The sequence below is a fragment of the Hypanus sabinus genome, chromosome 29 (assembly GCF_030144855.1).
Source record: "Hypanus sabinus isolate sHypSab1 chromosome 29, sHypSab1.hap1, whole genome shotgun sequence".
Lineage (NCBI taxonomy): Eukaryota > Metazoa > Chordata > Chondrichthyes > Myliobatiformes > Dasyatidae > Hypanus > Hypanus sabinus.
This window is the reverse complement of record NC_082734.1, coordinates 17,092,716-17,112,518: the sequence shown is the minus strand read 5'-3', so window position 1 is coordinate 17,112,518 and position 19,803 is coordinate 17,092,716. Positions and strand designations below refer to the sequence as shown.

At 37.0% G+C, this 19,803-nt stretch overlaps 1 protein-coding gene across 9 annotated transcripts in view; it reads left to right on the top strand.

The window, feature by feature from the left end:
• The first annotated feature begins 327 nt into the window (after positions 1-327).
• LOC132383068 (putative RNA-binding protein Luc7-like 2) overlaps positions 328-19,803 on the top strand; it is a 58,731-nt gene continuing 39,255 nt past the window's right edge. For 2 of the 9 annotated variants that reach the window (XM_059953811.1, XM_059953810.1), the window contains exon 1: positions 328-590. In XM_059953811.1, coding sequence (XP_059809794.1) covers positions 530-590 — 61 coding nt within the window. In that variant the 5' untranslated portion in view covers positions 328-529. Of the gene's footprint in view, positions 591-2,194; positions 2,284-12,791; positions 12,919-14,755; positions 14,827-18,764; positions 18,784-19,190; positions 19,589-19,699; positions 19,794-19,803 lie in introns of those variants that run through there. The other 7 variants (XM_059953812.1, XM_059953817.1, XM_059953807.1 and 4 more) reach the window with 7 other exon arrangements.

Here is a 19,803-nt window from a genome sequence, read left to right as displayed (position 1 = left end):
AGTCTTTCAGTGAATGCTATTAATATTCAGTAGGTCGGGAAATTGTGTGGGGAACGCGGGAACTTGGATCATGCAGGTCACTTAAGGACATTTCTTGAGGAATTTCCTCTTTTAATGCCGTTCTAGTCCCCACCTTCCTTCCCCCCCCCCCAAAAAAAAAGGAATATGCCATGTTTAGATGCAGGGTCGTTCCGGAAAAATAAGCTTTGCTCGGTTCTTTGACGAAGGGGTCGAGGCAACACCGCCAGTCTCGTTGTCGCGCACAGTGCAGCCTCTCCTCCCGCCTCTTGGCGATTTTTGAACTTGGTCCGTGCCGCGTCACGAGCCGCCGCCGTTGGCGGTGACGTCAGTTCCGGCGGGAGGCTCGCGACGAGGCAGCCTAGACCGAGCAAAACAAGGCGGCGGAAAATAACTCGATGCGAACCGGAGGCGTCTCTCGCGTTAACACCGAGCAGCTGTGTGCCCAACCGCGGAACCAAGCAAGTGTCTCTGACTTTATCTGTGTCTCGGATCTTCTAAAAAGAGAAAGATGTCGGCACAGGCCCAAATGAGAGCCATGCTTGACCAGCTCATGGGCACATCTAGGGACGGTAAGCGCGTGAGTGGTGAGACCTGTCCTTATTTTGTTTGAATTTAATGTCGATGTTTCCGTATGAATAGGTGTAACATGTCCGCTATGAGAATCCGGCCAATATGGTGGAAGAAGCTGAAGTCCTGACTCTTGTTCTCTCCCCGCCTCACTTCAAATGATTGATGGGTACCATTAGCCAATGGGATTTGAGTTCTCGTGGAACGGTGGTGGCCTTGGCCAGTCAAGGGAGACCATTTGCTGATTGACCACCAGATTGTCCAATAAATGAAGAAACGTCGTTTGTCTTTTGCAGGATGGCGGGATTTGAGACGAGTAGCTGTATTTCGATTGGCTTCTGTAAGGTTGAAGCGAGCCAATTGGTTTGAAATGGGTGGGACTTCCTCCGTTTCAATTATTTTGGGGTTTGAGTCATTTAGCGTTTAAGAACTATAGCATTGAAAAAGAGGGATTTACATCGTAGTAATTCACCAGTATTCTTCAGTTGAGCTGAGTAATTCAAATTATTAACAGATTGAAGGAAAAACAATGAAAACAGTGGAAATCTGCGACAAAGCATTTCGCAACTGAAATGTCAAAGTTTATTATCAAAGTACTTATATGTAGTATATGTCACCATATGCTACCTTGAGATTCATTTACTTACAGCCATTTACAGGCAAATAAAGACATACAATAGAATTTAAGAAAAGCATTAAGACTGACAACCAATGTGCAAGACAAATTGTGCAAATAAATAATACGGAGAACATGAGTTGTACAGTCTCTGAAAGTGAGTCTGTAAGGTTGTTGAATCAGTTCAGAGTCGAGGAGAGTGAAGTTATCCACAATGATGGTTGAAGGGTAATACCTTCCTGAACTTGGTGTGTGGGACCTTAGGCACCTGTACTTCCTGTCTGATGATAGTAGCGAGAAAAGAACATGGCTTGGATTGTGGGGGTCCTTGTGCTGCTTTCTCAAGGCAGCTACTCGTTAGTGTACTCAATTGTGGGGAGGGCTTTGCCTGTCAGTAGTTCACTATGGATTTTATGATTTATTTGATACCACCATATTTCCCAGTTAACCCAGTTTCTATCTAATTGCTACTATCAATCCTGTCATTTTCATGCGGTATCTGTGATGTAGGGTGTGCTGTCTATTGATCAATACTGATAGTTGCTTTTGGTGGTTATAGAGTTTATAGATGCACAAATAGATTCATTCTATGTTAAGCACCTGGTGGGGGGGGGGGGGGAGGTTTAAGTACTTTTGGAACTATTTCATGAATGGAATTGACCTTGAAGACTCACATAATGCTTAAGATTCATTCGTTTAGAAAGTATATTTGTCTCAATTGTATCTGTCTAATCATTCCTAGGTGATTTATTCTATCAAGTTCAATACTACAGTCTTATACCATACATATGGAGGCTGTCCTGTGTGATTCTTTGCTTTCTGCAGCATTGTATACGATACTTGTTGTTTGATCAAACATAAGTGTGTATCTCATCATCAGTACATTTTTTAATCAAATCATCCTGATAGTAAGGATTAGGATCAACTTTGATATCCCTTTGATTTTTTTTTCTGTATTTCTTTTGTCTTTTTAAATCTTTGTTTAAACAGTGAGTGCTGAAGACATCTGGGGGAAATGGCTTGGAGAAGCGTTACCAACGGTATGAGGGAACTAATTTAACACACACACAGCTGAAGTGGTGAGAGTCCCTCTTTTCAAGTCACCATAAATCCATCAGTTTGTCACTACTGAAGATTATGTTACATGGGAAATATTAGGTTAAAATGTAATCACCTAAGTATCAGTACACTACCAGAAAAGTTGGTTCTTTACTAGGCAGGTTTATGAGGGGACATGAAGATGCATAGCATTGCATAAAAATAAAGTTTTTTTTTCAAAACTTCTTCGATTGACTTAGATTACAAGAATCAAATCATAAAATGCTGGAAAAATATGCCAGATTGTTTTAGTGAAGTGGGAAACAGAATCTTTTATGTGGATGAGTTTTGGAGCTGGAAATGTTAGTAAATAATATGAAGGGAATGGAGGAACAAGGCAGGCTGTGATAAGATGAAAGGCTGAAGAGATTTTGACAGTAGGGAAAATGTATAAGACAAAGTTCGAACTAAAATTATTAAAATCAAAATAACGTATGTCACCATGTACTACCCTGAGATTCATTTTCTTGCATTTAAGAAATACAATAGAGTCATTGAAAAACTAAGTGCAAAGACTGACAACCAACCAATATGCGAAAGATACAAAACAAAAATAATAAGAAGAAATACTGACAACATGAGATGTAGGGTACTTGAAAGTGACTCCATAGGTTGTGAAATCAGTTCAGTGTTGAGTGAAGTTATCCACTCTGGTTCAGGAGCCTGATGTTTGAAGGGTAATGGCTGTTCACGAACCTGGTGATGTGGGACCTAAGGCTCTTAAACTTTGTTTCCAGTGGCAGCAGCAAAAAGAGAGCAAGACCTTGATGGTCCTTGATGATGGTTGAAGGAGTTCACAATGATATGGGTCTATATACAGTGCAAAGCGATTTGGTGGATTTTAAAACTAGCAGCATAATATGTTGTGTTTTGTTGAAAGGTGTAATGCTAGTTCTTAAACCTGTGTTGTATTTTAATAGAAAAGATAGATGGTCAAGGTAACAGTGGTAAGAATTAAGTTGCCACTGAACCAAAACTTACAGAATGAACTGATATGTTCAAATACAGTCATCCAATAATCAGTGCTTGGTTTTTCACCATTGTAGAGGAGACTGATTTGTGAGCAGCAATTGTATAATATGAAATTGAATGATGCACAGGTAAATTACAGTTTTATCTTTGAAATGTATTTAGGGTGCTCAACTATTGGAAAATGAGGTATGAGACCGGGTATTCTATTTTTTTTTTGGAATTGTATAGGAAATGCTTGTGAGAGATGGTGGGAGGTACTTATGAAAATTGAGTATTTGTGTTGTAAGTTCTATGATTTGGGCAATGAGGTTAATTTGAATACCAGGATATCGGCAGCAAGGTTGATTTGTCCCCTAAATAATAGGGGTTCCTATTTAAATAACTTAATAATTGAAGGGGATTTCCATATTCAGCTAATAATGGATATAATCCAAAAAAAAAGTCCAAATCTTGTAATCCAAGTACGTCTGAATGAAGTTATCAGTACTGATCTTTTCTTTAAGCATTTTTACTCCAAATCTTTTCAACCAGCAATGCTGAAAATTGATTGACAAAGCATGGCCACGCAACTTTGTAGAGCTTGCCACCAGAATCCAAAGTCTATTTTTTTTCTGTAATTTGAAACTTTTGGCTTATTTGGGTTAAAATGTTCAAGTTATCTTTAATGAATGAAAAACATTTTACAAAATACGTTTACTGACCAGCAGGATAACGTTCAAGTCATTTAGAACAAAAGATTTAAAGTAACTTTGGCCTGGCCTTTCTTGGAGTTAAATCCAAATAATGGCACGTTTGTTCTGAGTAAACAGGTAATTGCATGTGAATGTCTTAATATTGGATTGACTCTTAGTATAAGATGATGCAGTATATTAGAGAGTCTGCAGTCTTTTATACAATATTGGTCATGTATGAAATTTCACTGGAGTATTTAGTTTGGTTGCTTCTCAACTTGAATTAAACTGTAGCAATCAAGAGGGAGATTTCTGTTCCATTGCAAGTGCTGAATTTGTAAAGGCAGTTTTGTATCTGTTTCAATTTTTAATTTCCTTTACATTAGAACTTGATTCAAATAGGAAGGTGTAGTTATATTTGCAAGGCACAAAATTTAGCATTTTAACCCAAAGAGTGGAAAAAAAAGGACTTTCATGATAATAAGGTTCTGCCCAGAGTGAACAATATACAGATGAGCAAAATATTTTTCTTAATATTTAAGACGTAAGGCAGACTTAGACCACTCAGCCCATCAAGTCTGTTACACTATTCCATCAAGCCTGGTTTATTATCCTGCTCAACCCCATTTTCTACCTTCTCCCTGTAACCTTTGAAGCCCTGGCCAATCACAAACCTATCAGCCTCTGCTTTAAATATACCCAATGACTTGCCTCCACACCTGACTGAGGCAATGAATTCCACAGATTCACTACCCTTTGGTTAAAGAAATTCTTCCTCAATTTGTTCTAAATGGACATTACTCTATTCCAGGGGTTCCCAACCTTTTTTAGGCCATGGACCCTTGCCATTAACTGAGGAGTCTGTGGACTCACCCACCACAAGAAACATTCTCTCCACATCCACTTTACCTGGGCCTTTCAGTATTCAATAGGTTTCAATAAGATGCCCTGTCTTCCTTCCAAATTCCAGCTAGTACAGTCCAGAGCCATTAAACGCTACTCATATGTGAACCCTTTCATTCCTAGAATCAATCTTGTGAACCTCTTCTGGACCCTCTCCAATGCCAGCACATCTTTTAGGATTAGTTTACTTAATATTTATAGTTATTTTAGGCAATCTATCAAGGAAGTACAAGGAGTTATTGAATGTCAGTTAATGTGAGGGACATTGAAAGGAGAAAGGAAAGATGTATGAATCAGCCAAAATGCTGCCTGTCTTCATTCTTGTGTTTACAGTAAAACACAAGAAAATATGAGCAGGAGCACAAAGTGCACTGCAGATGCATGGATCGAAGCAGCACATACAGCATGTTGTACGTATGAGCAGGAGCACACCATTTAGCACTTTGAACACATCCACAATTTAATATGATCATGGCTGATCTACAATGATCTCCAATTCTAATTCTTTTTCCCTGCATGGTTGCTGCCAGAGCTGTTTTCTATTCCAGGTTTCTAACATCTATATTTTTGATGAGTAAACGGTTCAATTTTTTCCCCCCAAAAATTCCTAAAAATAAAAAGTATTTTTATTTTAGCTAGTTTAATTGAAATAAATAGGATGGAAAGGCTAAAGGTGATGCCAGTTGTATCATATTCTTACTAACCTCTAAGTATCTTTGAGAATGAACATTCTGTGTAGAGGAGAAAATATTTATGATCCCTGTGGTTACAGAAATATAGAGATCCATTAATACAATAAGTCAAATAAAATTCAGTTTAGCTCATCTTGTGCTTTCTCCCTGCATTATTTTGTTTCTCCAGCCATTTTTGGAGTATAGTATTTAGTATGAGCATCACTTAACTTTCAGAGGACATATCTGGCCCCAGACTGTCCAGATGGTGCCTTTTGACAACCCATTGGTGTAAAAACTTTATTTGAAAAGTTGAGGAGCCAAATGAAATGTAGGACATTTGTGTTCCAGTCTTAAGATTCTGTAATGAGTCCAGCAAGTGAGTGGAGGGTCAGATGTACGTGATCTCTGTTATAATGCACAGGTGAGAAGTCAGCAATGCTTTGTATGTACTGCCTGCTGACCAGCTAAAAATTGATGTACCTTGATTCAATTTGGAATATTTTGTTGGGATTTGGGACGATGAGCACTTCTGTCATCGGAAATAAATTCTGGATTTGAACTTGTCGTTGACAAATATGTTTGCATGAGACCTTGAGAAGGCAGACTGTACAGAGTTACTCATCAGTTTGCTGGAATTATTTTTACACGAGTTTGCTTTTCTAAGAAGATAATGTTATAGGGTAAGTAAAAATTGTGGCATTGTCATCCTGTTTGGATGGGCCTGATTTAATCCTAAATTAAATGCTTCTTCACATACGTCCATTGATTTGTTGAATCAAGTAGATGCACTTCCATTCCTTCCCCTGACACCCTATTCTTTGCCCTGTTTCAATCCAGCTTCAATTAAACCTTAGCATCTCTTGGATCTCCGGCAATTGTTGTTTTGCATTTGTAGAAGAGGAAACAATGTAGAAAATAAGAGCATCTAAAGCTCCCAATGTTCATGTGATATCTCAAACAAGAGAAAATCTGAAGATGCTGGAAAGGCAGGCAGCACACACAAATTGCTGGAGGAACTCCACAGGCCAGGAGGTATCTATGGAAAAGAGTACAGTCAATTCAGTCCTGATGAAGGGTCTCATTCCAAAATGTCTGCTGTACACTTTTCCATAGATGCTGCCTGGTCTGCTGAGTTCCTCCAACATTTTGTGTGTGTTCATGTGATATCTAGCCAGTAATGCATTGATTTTTTTAAAAAAATTTTAGAAAATTGAAGCCACAAGCCTAAAACTTAGCTTAAACACGTGTTTTTAAACAAAATGTCTGCATTGTCTAGTCTGTTCATCTTGTTAAAGTGACAATATTGTAACTGCTGTGAGTGCATGCTCCTTGTTTCTGAAATGTGTTTATTATTCATTAAGTTGCTCATTTAAAAACAATGAAGCTTTAAGCTTTGAAAACCTATAACTACAAACTAAAACTTATTTATATCTGGGTTTGTTATATTTACAATGATAAAATTATTTTGGACATACAGGCAGTCCCCGGGTTATGAACGAGATCTGTTCCTAAGTCTCTTTAAGTCAGATTTGTACCAGTCAGAACAGGTACATCGGGTCTTATTTAGCATCAGTTAGTTAAATGTTTGTCTTAGTATATAGTATATATTTTACCTTTCTATGCATTAGACCCCAGCACCGATTCCCTGCCACCTCCACCGCCCAGTAATATCTCTGTTATGTGAATCTCTTCCTGGTGTCAGTGAGGTCCCTTTGTGTTCTGGTACAGCTCACGCTCTTCTGACCCTCAGATACTGCCATTTCCTGATGCACCGTTTCAACATCCAGGGTGACAGACCAGAAGTAGACTTGGGCAACGCAGTCACGGGATCGGGGGGAGACTTGGGCAGTCTGGCCCGCGGGACCAGGGAGAAGGCGGCTGAGCCTCGGGCACGGTCAGGTAGCTGATAGGAACTGTTTCCAGGGTTTTATCTAACTACAGTGGATGGACAACCAGTATCTCCCCGAGATTTATCCTCCAGGACAGAGAGTGGATTTCCCTATCAACACACAAAATGCTAGAGGCAGCATGTGTGTGGAGAGACGGACAGGCTTTATGGCAGTCTGTTCGTAAATATGAGTGGTCCGTAAGTCGGACGTTTGTAACCCGGGGACTGCCTGGAATTTGATATAATGTTTGTGAGAAGACATGATTCTGCTGTCTGGATGTACTAAATGTGTGGGGTCTCTTAACCATCAGTGTATTCAAAGAATGTTTTTGCTTGATTGTATTTGTGTATACGTCTCCCATTTTCATATATATTCACTATACAGATGGCCTCACATTAGAGCTGTTTGGGTAATGGAATTTCTGCTTAAAAATAAGTTTTTCAAATTTAACTTTTTAATTGCATACACGAAGGATGTGGCTTTGCAGTATGGAAAATCACAATTGGACGATACTCTAGAAACACAACACCCACCTCCCACTGTATTTTGGGGGTCACCTGTTTTGAAATTTAGATCTTGATTCATTTTAGTTTCATGCTTTCTTGGGATCCCAAGACTGTTGAATGTTTTTTTTCTTGGTGTTGTCAGTTTTAAAAAAAAATTAAGGTTCACCTAATCTTTTACTGAATTTTGCAATGTGATCTCATTAGCGCAGAAATAAGCAAGTTAATTTTGAAAATCGAAAAGTAAACACGTCAGTCACTTAGAATTTTGTCAAATCTGCTTCACCAAGAGAACTTATAACTTTGAATCCTGGGCCAATGCCATTTTTTAAAATCTTGCTGAATAATAGGAATAACGTAATTGTTCTTTATTGACCTTATTTTACCTTTATTTTCAACTGCTTACCACATGCAGCAAGCCAATGCACTGTCCCTATGATATATTCACTTTTGTCGATGTCCTTCTTCACAAATTCAACTTAGTATATCCAGTAGTGGTTGTTTTTCTCTTTTATCTTTAAATCATCTTTTCCTGAACTTTTCATCCATGAAGTGTCTGACATTGGCTTCTCAGTCCACTCCAGTATTGCAATCTTGAATCGTAATAATTTATCCATATACTACTAAAACTCTCATGCTCTGCCCATCGTTTGTGACCTCCAATTAGCACAAAAGGTGCATTACAGCAGCACTACTATAGGCTAAATCGACTTAAAATGAGCTAACTTACAATACAGACAAAGTTCAGGGTACAGACAAAGTTCAGGGTTATATATTCATATAAAATTGTTCATTCCCCAAAATCAACTGCCCCGTTTTCACCTGAGAGCCAATGCACCATCTTGGAAATCAGGATGCGGCACCAAGACGCATGTACACAGCCAGCCTCAGCAGCGACACCAACCAGAGCTTCAGGGCAGCTCTATTTGAAGCAGTCACATACTTCTGATCACCATCAGCATGTGCAGGATTGTGACAGATCTAACTGCCACCCATCAATAAGAGATCATTAAATCGTATTGCAATGACATACTTCTCTTTCAATATTTTTATTAGTTTCTGCGTAAAAGAATACAGAGTACAAGAAGATATAAGTAAAAGAAGTACCAAATACATTGTATTAAAAATAGTCACAATCACAAAACCCTGTATTCATAAAAATTAAATTGAATTGTAATATTGAAATATAATAATATTGTTATACAGAAGAAAAATCTTAACTCACTACCAAAGTCAGAGCCATTAGGAAAAGCAAGAAAAAGGGGGAGAAAACCCTTATCATATAATAAAATATATTATTAGCCACCATCTGTACTTTTGCAACAAATCAAAGGTTTTGAAAATAACTCAAAAATGGTCCCCACAATGTATAAAAGTCTTGACTAGATTCAAAAACTGAACATCGAATCTTCTGTAAATTTAAGCATGACATAACACCCCCAACCCGTAATGACGTACTCAGAGACACCCATAAGACCCTTTGCTGCAGTCAAAAGACTGCACTGACTATATCACGTCCAGTTAGGAGAGCACCAACCACATCATCAAGAATAATCAGCTTCCTTTGGTATTACTGCTTTGTATCTTCCATCCAGCACTAGGATAAAAAAAAATATGGTCAGCCTAATTATGCCATGTGGAAAGAGAAGGGAGACATATAGTGGTCAAGAGATGACGGCAACGTCATCAGGAAGCTGCAAGGAGAGGAAGAGAAGAAGAATCGGATGAGGCCAGGGCTACACGACTCCAGGATCAGAGTCAGGACAAAAAAAAATGAGAGGAGAAGGAGAGGCATGCACGTCTCCAAGAATGACAACAACAGGCACAGGAGGAGGAGAGAGGAAGAGACAAAGGAACTGAGAAATGCACATCTCCAAAATCAGAGACAAAGAACAAACAACAGAAGAGATGAAGAGACAGCGCATGAAAGGACTACACGTCTCCAGAATGACAACAAGAGGCACAAGGGTGGCAGATCAACCAGAAATGTTGCCATCAGAAGCGTCCTTTGTTAAACAAGGAGTTGCTATATTTGCCTTGCTACGCTTTTTTTCAATAAACTGGTTTTTCTTCAATTTCCAAAGCAAAGCAATACCAATAGCATTCAGGAAAATTTAATGTTCATTCTGGTCTCATCAGACTGCACTACCTTTCTCTCAAAGGGTGCCCCAATGGGTCACCCCGTTGTCTAGTGATGACATAAACTTGTCCCTGTACTGCAGCAAATTAAATCATTTTCTTGAATAAAAAGTCTACTGCATTTTATTTTACTTTGTTGTTGTTATGTAATAGCTTGTGTCATCCACAAGTGTATTCCACTTTATACCAGTTTTTGGATTCTAGGAGTCCCTTTGACAAATTACAGTAGTCTTTGAGAGTACTTCTTTTCCGTGACAACTAGTTCTTGATTCTTTAGAGGTTAGAATTTTAGAGCTGTTTGTTTCTATGGATTTCAGTAAGTTCTTGGGATGTAGTGTTTTAATTCTGTTTGTAGAATATTGACTGAGGCGATAATACTATCAGTCAATAAGTTCAATATAATTTTAATTGTGTTACACTGCAAATGAAATTATTTTTGGTGCAGGCTCAAAATTAATAGAATAAAGTAAAATCAGAAAATTCCAGTTTTGTAATCTTTTCCTTCTAATTAAAACCACTCTACACTTTCTTACTTGTTGAATGTTGTGGACTATTGCCCACAACATTAACTACATTTCTGAAATCAATGTAACACATTTTGGGATGTCTCAGTGGTCTGTAAACTCACTTTGGGTCATGTTTTTGTGCCTCAAGTATTTTGAAAAGGTTAAACTAAAATTTCAATCCCCGTTTCATTGATACTTGGTGACATTTAACACCTGAAGTGATTTTTGTTTTTAAATGCATTCAATCATTTGACCACAGCTGTAGGTTAAGTGATTGACTTCAAAATCCACATCAATTAAATTTGTATTACAATTTGAATCACGTGTTTGTTAGCGTTTGTTCTCTAAGTGGGAAGGTGCTTTTGAAATAATAACAAATTTTGCCCCATTTTATGCATTGCTAAGGCTAGACTTTCAAGGACGGAAGAATATCTCAGGAATAGAACACCTGGCACTTCCACCCTGCTCTACAGTTCATCAAAGGTCATGGCTGATCATCTCCCTCAACTCCATTTTCTTCCAGTATCCATTAATTTTTATTCCTGTATTATCCAGAAATCTAGCCATCTGTTTGAATGAACTTAATGATTTAAGCCACCACAGACATATAGGACAGTCAGCTCCCTAGATTCACCTCACTCTGACTGAAACAAAATTCTCATCTTAGTCCTTAATAGGGTACTCATTCTGTGACAGACCCTTCCTTGACTCTAGAGTTTTAACTAGGAATAATATCTAGCCTATCAAGCACTGTAAAATATGTTGTAAGAGTGATTTAGTAATCATGTAATCAAAAATATCTTTGTAGCTTTTATGAAGTTGAAAGTAGCATTTTGATTTGAGAATTTTTAAGGAAATAATCATGCAGTGGGGTGGGGGGGGGTGGAAAATTCTGTGCAATTGATCAACGGCCATGTTAATAAAGGACTGCAGTTTGTTGTGTAGAATTACTGCCCCAAGCTCTAAGTTAAAAATAAATTAAGAGTTTAGTTACAACAGACTCTTTTGAAAGTACTTGTAAACCAGCTATGGCATGATGCTTTGAGGCATGTTTAATTGTAAATCTGTCTGGTCTGTGGTTAGTTATTGATGCAAATGCTGGAAGAACTTGATTGAAGTATTTAGTTTACATCCTTTGTTGTTTATAAATTTCACAAAGCCTTTTCAAAATAAGATGACCACTCAACTATGTTTCTTTCAGTAACAGAGACTTTAAAAGCATTAGTCCAGATAAACTGTTCTTAAAATAAGTCTCTGCAATTATTGGGAATAAATCAGGTTGTATGCATTGCTCTTATTTGAAAAGTGACCGTTTGTTTTCAGTCAAAAAACCTTGGTTTAGTGGTATTGTTTCAGTATTGACGTTTTCATGTAGTTGCTATTAATTTTTGTCTTACTGTAACTATATTCTTAAGCCCATCATAGGTTGGGGCATAGGCTGCTGACAGCAGCTTGCCAGAGTTTTTGAGGTCTTTAGAGCTGCTTTTGGCATTTCTATAGCACTGGCTTTTTATGGGATGGGGCTTCTAGCCCCATGCCCAACCCTTCTGTTTTCACAGCCAGGCCTGGGACTGTCCCTGGACGAATTAATTGTACTCTTGCCAGGGTGTTGTAGTAACAGGGCTATGAAATCATAGGTAAAATTTAATACTTAGGAGTATTTATGAATGCATGTGAGTTTCCTCATTACAGTTTTAATAATGGAATGTCTAAGTGACAGACCTTTTATACCATTTATCCAACCTTAATTCTAGGAGGCTAAATGCTCATTAAATGAATGCTGCCGTCTTCTATCCTACAGAGGAGTGAAACATGCTTGTTGGATTGATTAGCTTGATTTAGTTACTGTTTCACTTGTGGTCAACAATGATAAATTTCCATGTGCTCAGATCCATTTAACTATCCTTCAAACAGTTTTGCCCAGTTTGCAAGGGGGGGGAAATTAAATTGTGTATCTCCTTGTGGCTGTCAAGGTTCAAGTTCTATTGTCATGTCAACAATATGCATGTATACTGCCAAATGAAACAACATTCCTCTTGACCAAGATGAACAGCACTATGTATAACTCACACATAAAATAATATTACCACAAATAATTTAACAATTAATAAGGTGCATTTATGTTGCAAGTTAAAAAGTAAACAGTATAATGCTGCTGATGCCTCATGTGGTGAGACCTGGCTGGTGGCATGGAGTGCAGTTGTTCCACGACCTGGGGAAAGAAGCTGTTCTGCATCCTAACAGTCCCTGTCCTAATATTATGGTACCTCCTGCCTGATGGTAGGGGCTCAAAGAGATTGTTGGATGTGTGGGAGGGATCATTAACAATGCTAAGGGCCCTGCATACACAGTGCTCCCGGTAAGTACTGTATCTCAGATGATCAAAATAGAGACCCCAGTGATCTCTGCAGTCATCACAATCCTTTGTAGAATCTTGTAGTGAGGTGCCTTGCAGAGGAATGTTAACAGGAGCAGAATAGCCTGTTTTAAATCATAAGTAGCACTTGTTTCTGTTCGTGTTTTGCTTGATTGCTAGGTAATTGTGCAACATTTTCTGTAGTTTTCTTAATCTGTGAGTCCAATTTGGGGGGGGGGGGGTCCTCATCTGGTGCCCTTGATGTTAGTGGAGGAATTAGGCACTTGAATTGTGGTGTGGTTATTTCGTTGTGCTCTTTGTCATGACTTTTTTTGGACATTCAAAATACACATGGTGGGATTTTATTCGGATTACAAACAAACAATTCTGAATCTTGTTAGATGAGGTTTTGGTAAACTTTGTTTAATCTTATGCTGCCCACAAAAATGTTTTCCAGCTTCCTAATTTTTGTTTAATTCCCAGTTGTTTAAAATTAACTCCTGAACAATGTTTTGTGACAACTATCACCTATTTGAACATTTTAATCTGGTTAATGGAATTTTTATGCATCTTATTGATCTAGTCTTCAGTCTGCATGCATATATTTCAATTTATCATTAGATTTGAGCCACTTTCTAGATAGGTTCAGTGCACAGACGTTTTGAGACACAGGCCTTGTTCCTGGATTGTACTGTTCTAGGCTTTCTACAATTCTATTAATCAATACTAACCAATAATGCAGCACTGATTCAGTTCTGCAGTGCATTGCTGGTGTTTCTCAACATTAGTGCTGGTAAGTTTTTGGATCGTTGCATGAATATGGAAGTACCGGATTTACTGGTTGAACTCGCTGTTGAATTCCCCATTGAACAGGAGCTTGATGAGGTTCTTCAGTATTTACATTGGAGAAATTGCTCTTGGAACCCTGATCAGTATTTGTGAGCCAGTTCATTTGAATGGTGATTGTAGGACTGCATTGAAGAAGGGAAAGACCCCAGGTGAATTACAGATTTCAGATAAAACTTCAGCTTTGGCAGAATGGCAAAGCTGAGGTGGGGTTTGCAAGCTAACAGAAAAACTTCCAAAGGAATCGTGTGAGACTCTGCAGGCTTCACATCATGCCATTGCAACATTTGGAGGGGTCATCTTAATCAGCAAGATAGACTTTCCAGATCCAACCATGGGAAAATGAGTTGAAGGAAGCCAGTGAATGTGAGCAGGAGTCTTCACTCCAGAAAATCTGGGCCAAAGTGCTACACTATTGTAATTAGATATTTATGTAATGTGCATTTGGCTGAACTAGTAACTTATTTATTTGGCAGTCAGACAATAGTTAGTTTATTACAAAACTTATCAAATATGACCTACTTATTCAATAGTGCCCATTCTTTATAATTTGATCTAAAAGATTATATTAAAGCTGCTGGTCAATAATTCGTGTTTCTGATGGCTTTTAATGTATTTCAGTTAATTTTTTTTGAGATCCAGTGCATTCCCATTGGGCTTTTTTAGGTGAAGGTGGGGCAGTGTTTGTTTAGAAATAATTAAATAGTTCAAATAACAGGGTTTGGGAGAGGCATGTGGGGAATAGTTTAAATTTGGGGAAATTCAATTGTTTTCATGAGGCATTCTAAACTGGCATATGTCTGATTACATGGATCAGAAGGAAAGGACTTTTATATTTAAAGCCTTTGGGTTGCATATAACTACAAAAGTTTTTTTTACTCCCTTCCATGGAATGTAATACTGCAGTTAGATGCATTGTTGAATTTGCTGGGCGTTACTCTTTTTTTTTACCTATACAAACTGAACAATTTGGCCCCTTGTTTTATTTATAAAGGTTCAGTGTATCTTTGCCTGCCTACTTCAGTCTGCAAGGGAGTTACAGAAACACCCCACGTTCATCGAGCCGTGAGTCATAACTAATTTTTCCAGCTGTGTTAATAAATGTGGACAAGGAAACGGTCAATTTTAATAGCTACAATATTCAAAGATACGGTGTACACAACAGTGAAAAAGTCTGCAAAGCACTAGCAACTCTGGCCAGACCAATTTGATATGTAGGTTTACCTTTTAGGGGAAAATTAGTAAACGGAACACTATTACTAATTTACAAGCAGCAATTTGAGACCACTAGATTTAAACTGGGACCAGTAATTACTGGACACATTGTGTGATTTTAGTTTACTCATCGCAATATGAGTATTCTGGAGCAGTTCAAGATTTATCACGTTTTATTGTTTTAACACAGATTTGCTATTTTAAAACCTCTTAAGTTATGAGAATTGGTTTTACCTCTCATGATGTTTTTCACCTGGGTAGAAGAGGAGCCAAATTGACTTAGTACCTTGCATACAAACACACTGCAATAAACATTTGCATGGTAGCTTCTGAAAAAAAGTCATAATTTCTGCTCCGGGTCAAAGTCTGCAAATAACCAAATTGCACTTGATAGTTGATGTCTAAGGTGTCAGTTGGTTCTGGCAAAAGTCTGAATTTACAGGTTGAATTGCCACCTGCGTTCAAACTTCATTAATGAGCATGCACTCTTAAAACCTGATATTATCCATTTAAGTAATCTTACCAAATCATGTCCATTCTCCATCAATTGTACAGCAATGCAATGTACTTATTTTAACTCATGAGAACCCCAAGGTTCTTCTTTCTCAGTGTAGCTATTCTGGACAAAATGATCTGCAGACTTGTCATCACTGCTGATTTTGCTTGTCCTTTCTACTACTTTCTTACTTACAGAGGGAGGAGAAAATATTTTGTTTCCTGCTTAATCCTATTTTCATTTTAAGCACCTAAATATTTTTTCCGAGAATATATGAGGTGTCATATATACAACAGACCTGTGCTATAATTTACTCCTGGAATATTTTTAGAAATTGCAAGTGGACAGAGCCACCAGCATTAATTAAAATGCAAGTAAAAGTTTGATTCCCATTATAGAATCAAAACTTGGAGCAGTCCTCCTGTAAAATTTGATATTCTTTCTCATTCCCCGGGTGTAGCAGGCATTTGCTCTTCAGTTCTGAGTTTTGTTTTTGTAGTAACTAATCAAATTGGATCTTCTATGGAATTGTTCTGGTTCATTTTTTTTTAAATGAACATCGCAAATGTCTGTCATTTTTTTTAAAAAAAGAACATTTTCACAATAATTGTTTAACCAGATTGTGTGATGAAAAAGTTTAAATATTCCATGGTTGTTCATCAAGATTTAAGCTTCAAGCCAGTGCTTTCTACTGTAAATTTCTTAGTTACTTCTGTCAGGAGAAAGTAAGCATTGGATGGTACAGCTAATAATAACGGTATCCCTTATCAATATTTTCATGCTGTGGAGTTGAAACCATTTGTATCTTTCATGAGGTGGCTTTCTCTCCTGCTGATGCCAGGAAGAGTTAACCCTTTTGAGGACTCCATGTGAGGAATGTGAGCTCAGCAATCTCTGGAACGTAAGTTTGGGAGAAGAGCAGTTCATCACCTTTTTAAAGGCACACATTTTGAGTCTGGAAATATTCTGTCCATATTGAAAACAGTATTTTATCTAGGTTAGCACTCATGAGGATTAACCATTTCTCTAGAATATCACTTTGATTAATTTGGGAGTTTTATGGAAATGTTTTTTATGGAAATTTTCCAGAATTGTTTTTAATTTGCAACCGATCTGTTGTATTTTCTTTAATCACAGCTAAAAATACTGCTGTATTTTAATCATAGAAATGAATAAAATAGCTCCAGTTTTAAATCAAGTGGCCTTAATTGCTTCAATCTTGTAACTTAGCAATAGACTTTTCTGCTAAGCACCTGATGTCGTAGGCTACAAGATCATTTATTGTACAACAAAACTGTTACCTGAGTAGCTAATAGGATATTATATGCCCAAATTTCATTGAAGGAAGAGTACATAGAATTGTTACATACAATAGTTTGTACGTGACTATCAAACAAGGCTTGACATTGGGTAGTTGGGTACATCTGTTGCATTGTAAGGTTATTGGGTATATTTGTTGTTTAGTACGACTAAAACCATATTTACCCCTGTTGTTGTCCCTAGACTCTGCCATATGTGTAAAATATTTTATGTACAAATCCTTGTTTATGGTTAATTCAATTGTGCAAATTCCACTGCCGTTTTCTCACTGGAGCAGTTCTGGACTAAACAATGAAATGTGATTTAAAAACTGGAAATGTGATTTTTTTTTTTGTTTACTTATTGCCCATTTACTTTGAAACTGCTTCCTACTTTGTCTTAAGTTGAATTTAGATTGAGTTGGTTTATGTAGCATTATGTACCTATTTGATTTCATAGTTAATTTAGTGCTTGAAAATGAAAATACTGTTAACATGGGAAAGACCAATTTTAATACAGTTCTGAGGTGTAGGTAATTTTATATTTTTATGAGATAGTTAAGAGTCCAGTCAACAATATAATAATGACCAAGCTCTGGAAAAGATTACACTACATTTTGCTGTGCCTATTTTGTACATATGCACAGCTATCCAACAGTGTTAACTCACATTGTGTGTATGCTATTCCACCAAACCTGAATATTTCCTAAATTATCACCAAAAAACATTTAAAAACACTTCCTTCTCATGAGCTTTTCTTGAGAAAAGTTACTATTTACATGAGCTATTGAATGATATTTTCAGATATTTAAATACTGTCAAAATCAGATTATTTGATTTCATCAGAAGACTTGCTCCTCTGGATATGTAATTCTTTTGCAAATAGCAAATATACCCAATAACTTTCTGTTTACAAAATAGAATATTAAAATGCTCCTCAGACCCTGGTTTTAATTTACATGCGTCTAACTATATAATTGGAACTGAGCTTCATCACTGGTGAAAATCTCTTCTTAAGAGAGACTTATTAAAATATAGCCTGATGCCTGTATTTTTTAAAGCATGCTTCAGTTTCTTGTTGACAGCTCTTTATTAAGGAACTTAAGGGTTAATTTGTAACTATAAATTTCTGAGATGTAGTTTAGAATTTAATACATTTTGAACCTGGGTTTCCAAATAATTGGTATAAAATACACTTTATTTCCTGCAAATAGATTATGGATGTGCTCAAAGTTTTAACCCGATTGTTGTACCAGTCATATTGCTTAGTGTTTCCAAAAGTTAGAATTGTCCATGCAAGATTGTAACAAATAACCTATTAATTAAGCTGTAAGATATTCATTATTGGGAATTCAAATTTTTACTTTTACAAATATTAATGTCAAGGCTTGTTTTGAGAAAGTATCAAACTATTGCGTATGGCATTCTATGTATGATCTTACAAAGAATAGGATTGAATGAAATATTTAAGCTGACGCAACCAGCAGTTGATGCCCATCCTGTTTGTTTCCAAACCCAAGACTTTACTGTATTCCTCCACCATTCTGTTTTTCCTATTCTAGTTAGGGAAAGAATAATATCTACCTTACCTTGCATTTTCTTTTGAACTTGTGTGATTTCAATTTTGAAAAGTTTAATAGCAACTACTTTGATTAGAACGTCTATCAGAAGTTCATTTTTATTAATGCCCATGAGTTGTTTCCAGTGTATGAGAAATGATCTTTCCCACAGTTGTGCAGTGCTAAAAAACCTACATTTTAATTTGGAATGGCCTTCAGGGAAGTGAACTATTAATCAACCAAGTATTTACAGGTGGTACTTTGCATACATTGTTTAAAACTAAAAAGCAGGTACTTTAGTTTCATTTTTACTTGATGTGTGATTAGTGCAAGTCCCTTCTTGCAGGTGTGTAATACTGAACGTTCTCCCCTCTTTAACTTCCCAACATCCAGGGTATAAAACACTGCAGCTGAGTCACTAATAATGGAAGAGATGGAGGCTGGTGTCCTCGCAGTGTGTATTCTCACTTTGCAAGCTTTTCAATTTACTTATTCTTAATCCCTTTTTTGTTCTAAAAGATAAAAAAACAAGGTTTGTTTGCAGTTGATTTCAAATTACTATTGTACTGGACTGAAAGAATTCCATAAGGTATCATGTCTTGGAAAATAACTATGTACAGAATATTGGGAAGTGGAATGGGGAATTAATAAAGGCCATGTAGTTCAGACAAAATCAACTATGCAGTTTATGGTTTATTAATGTAAATTATGGAAAAGATATTTTTAATGTTTTTTTTTTGTACTCTGAGCAGTTTATATCCATTAAACAATGCTTTGCTCTCACAGGAGTTCACCTGGCATGCGGTCTAAGTTTTGGACCACTGCAACACAGGATCTGTAGGGTAGGGTGATGCAACTACCAAAATTATATTTGTGAAATTTGCATATTGTTTGGCGTGTGAACTTAATGGAGCTTATGTTATTTCCCATGTGCTTTTTTTTTCGTAACAGCATCCTAAATTTTGCCACTTGCACAAATGGGTTTAGAATTAACAAGTTAACTGCTTCGAGTAGTTTAGACAAGTGAACGCATTGCACTTCTGTGATATAATTGAGGTTATAAAATACTGGGCAGTGATTTATAATGTATTTATAACTCGTCTTCTCAGTGGTGTTTTCATCTTTTTTTAATTTTTTTTTAGTTTTATGTGATTTCAATGTGTTTTTCTCCTGTCCGTTATCGCTCTCATATGTAATGGCTCCAATGCAGCTAGATGAAAGAAGTGCGTGGGCAGGTGTATAAAGTGGGTTCGAATCAGGTCAGTATGGAGAATACTGTAAGTGACCTCCTCTGAATACCCTTACTTAAATTGGAATCCTAATTTTAATTTGGTTTTTTTGGCATGATCGCTGTCTAAAATGGAATTCAGTCAGTCATTCAAATTGCTTCAAGTGGTAGTGCATCTTCTTTGAATCTTTTAGGAGCCTCATTCGGATGAAACATTTCCCTTTGTTTCTCTTAAGGTAGGACAAG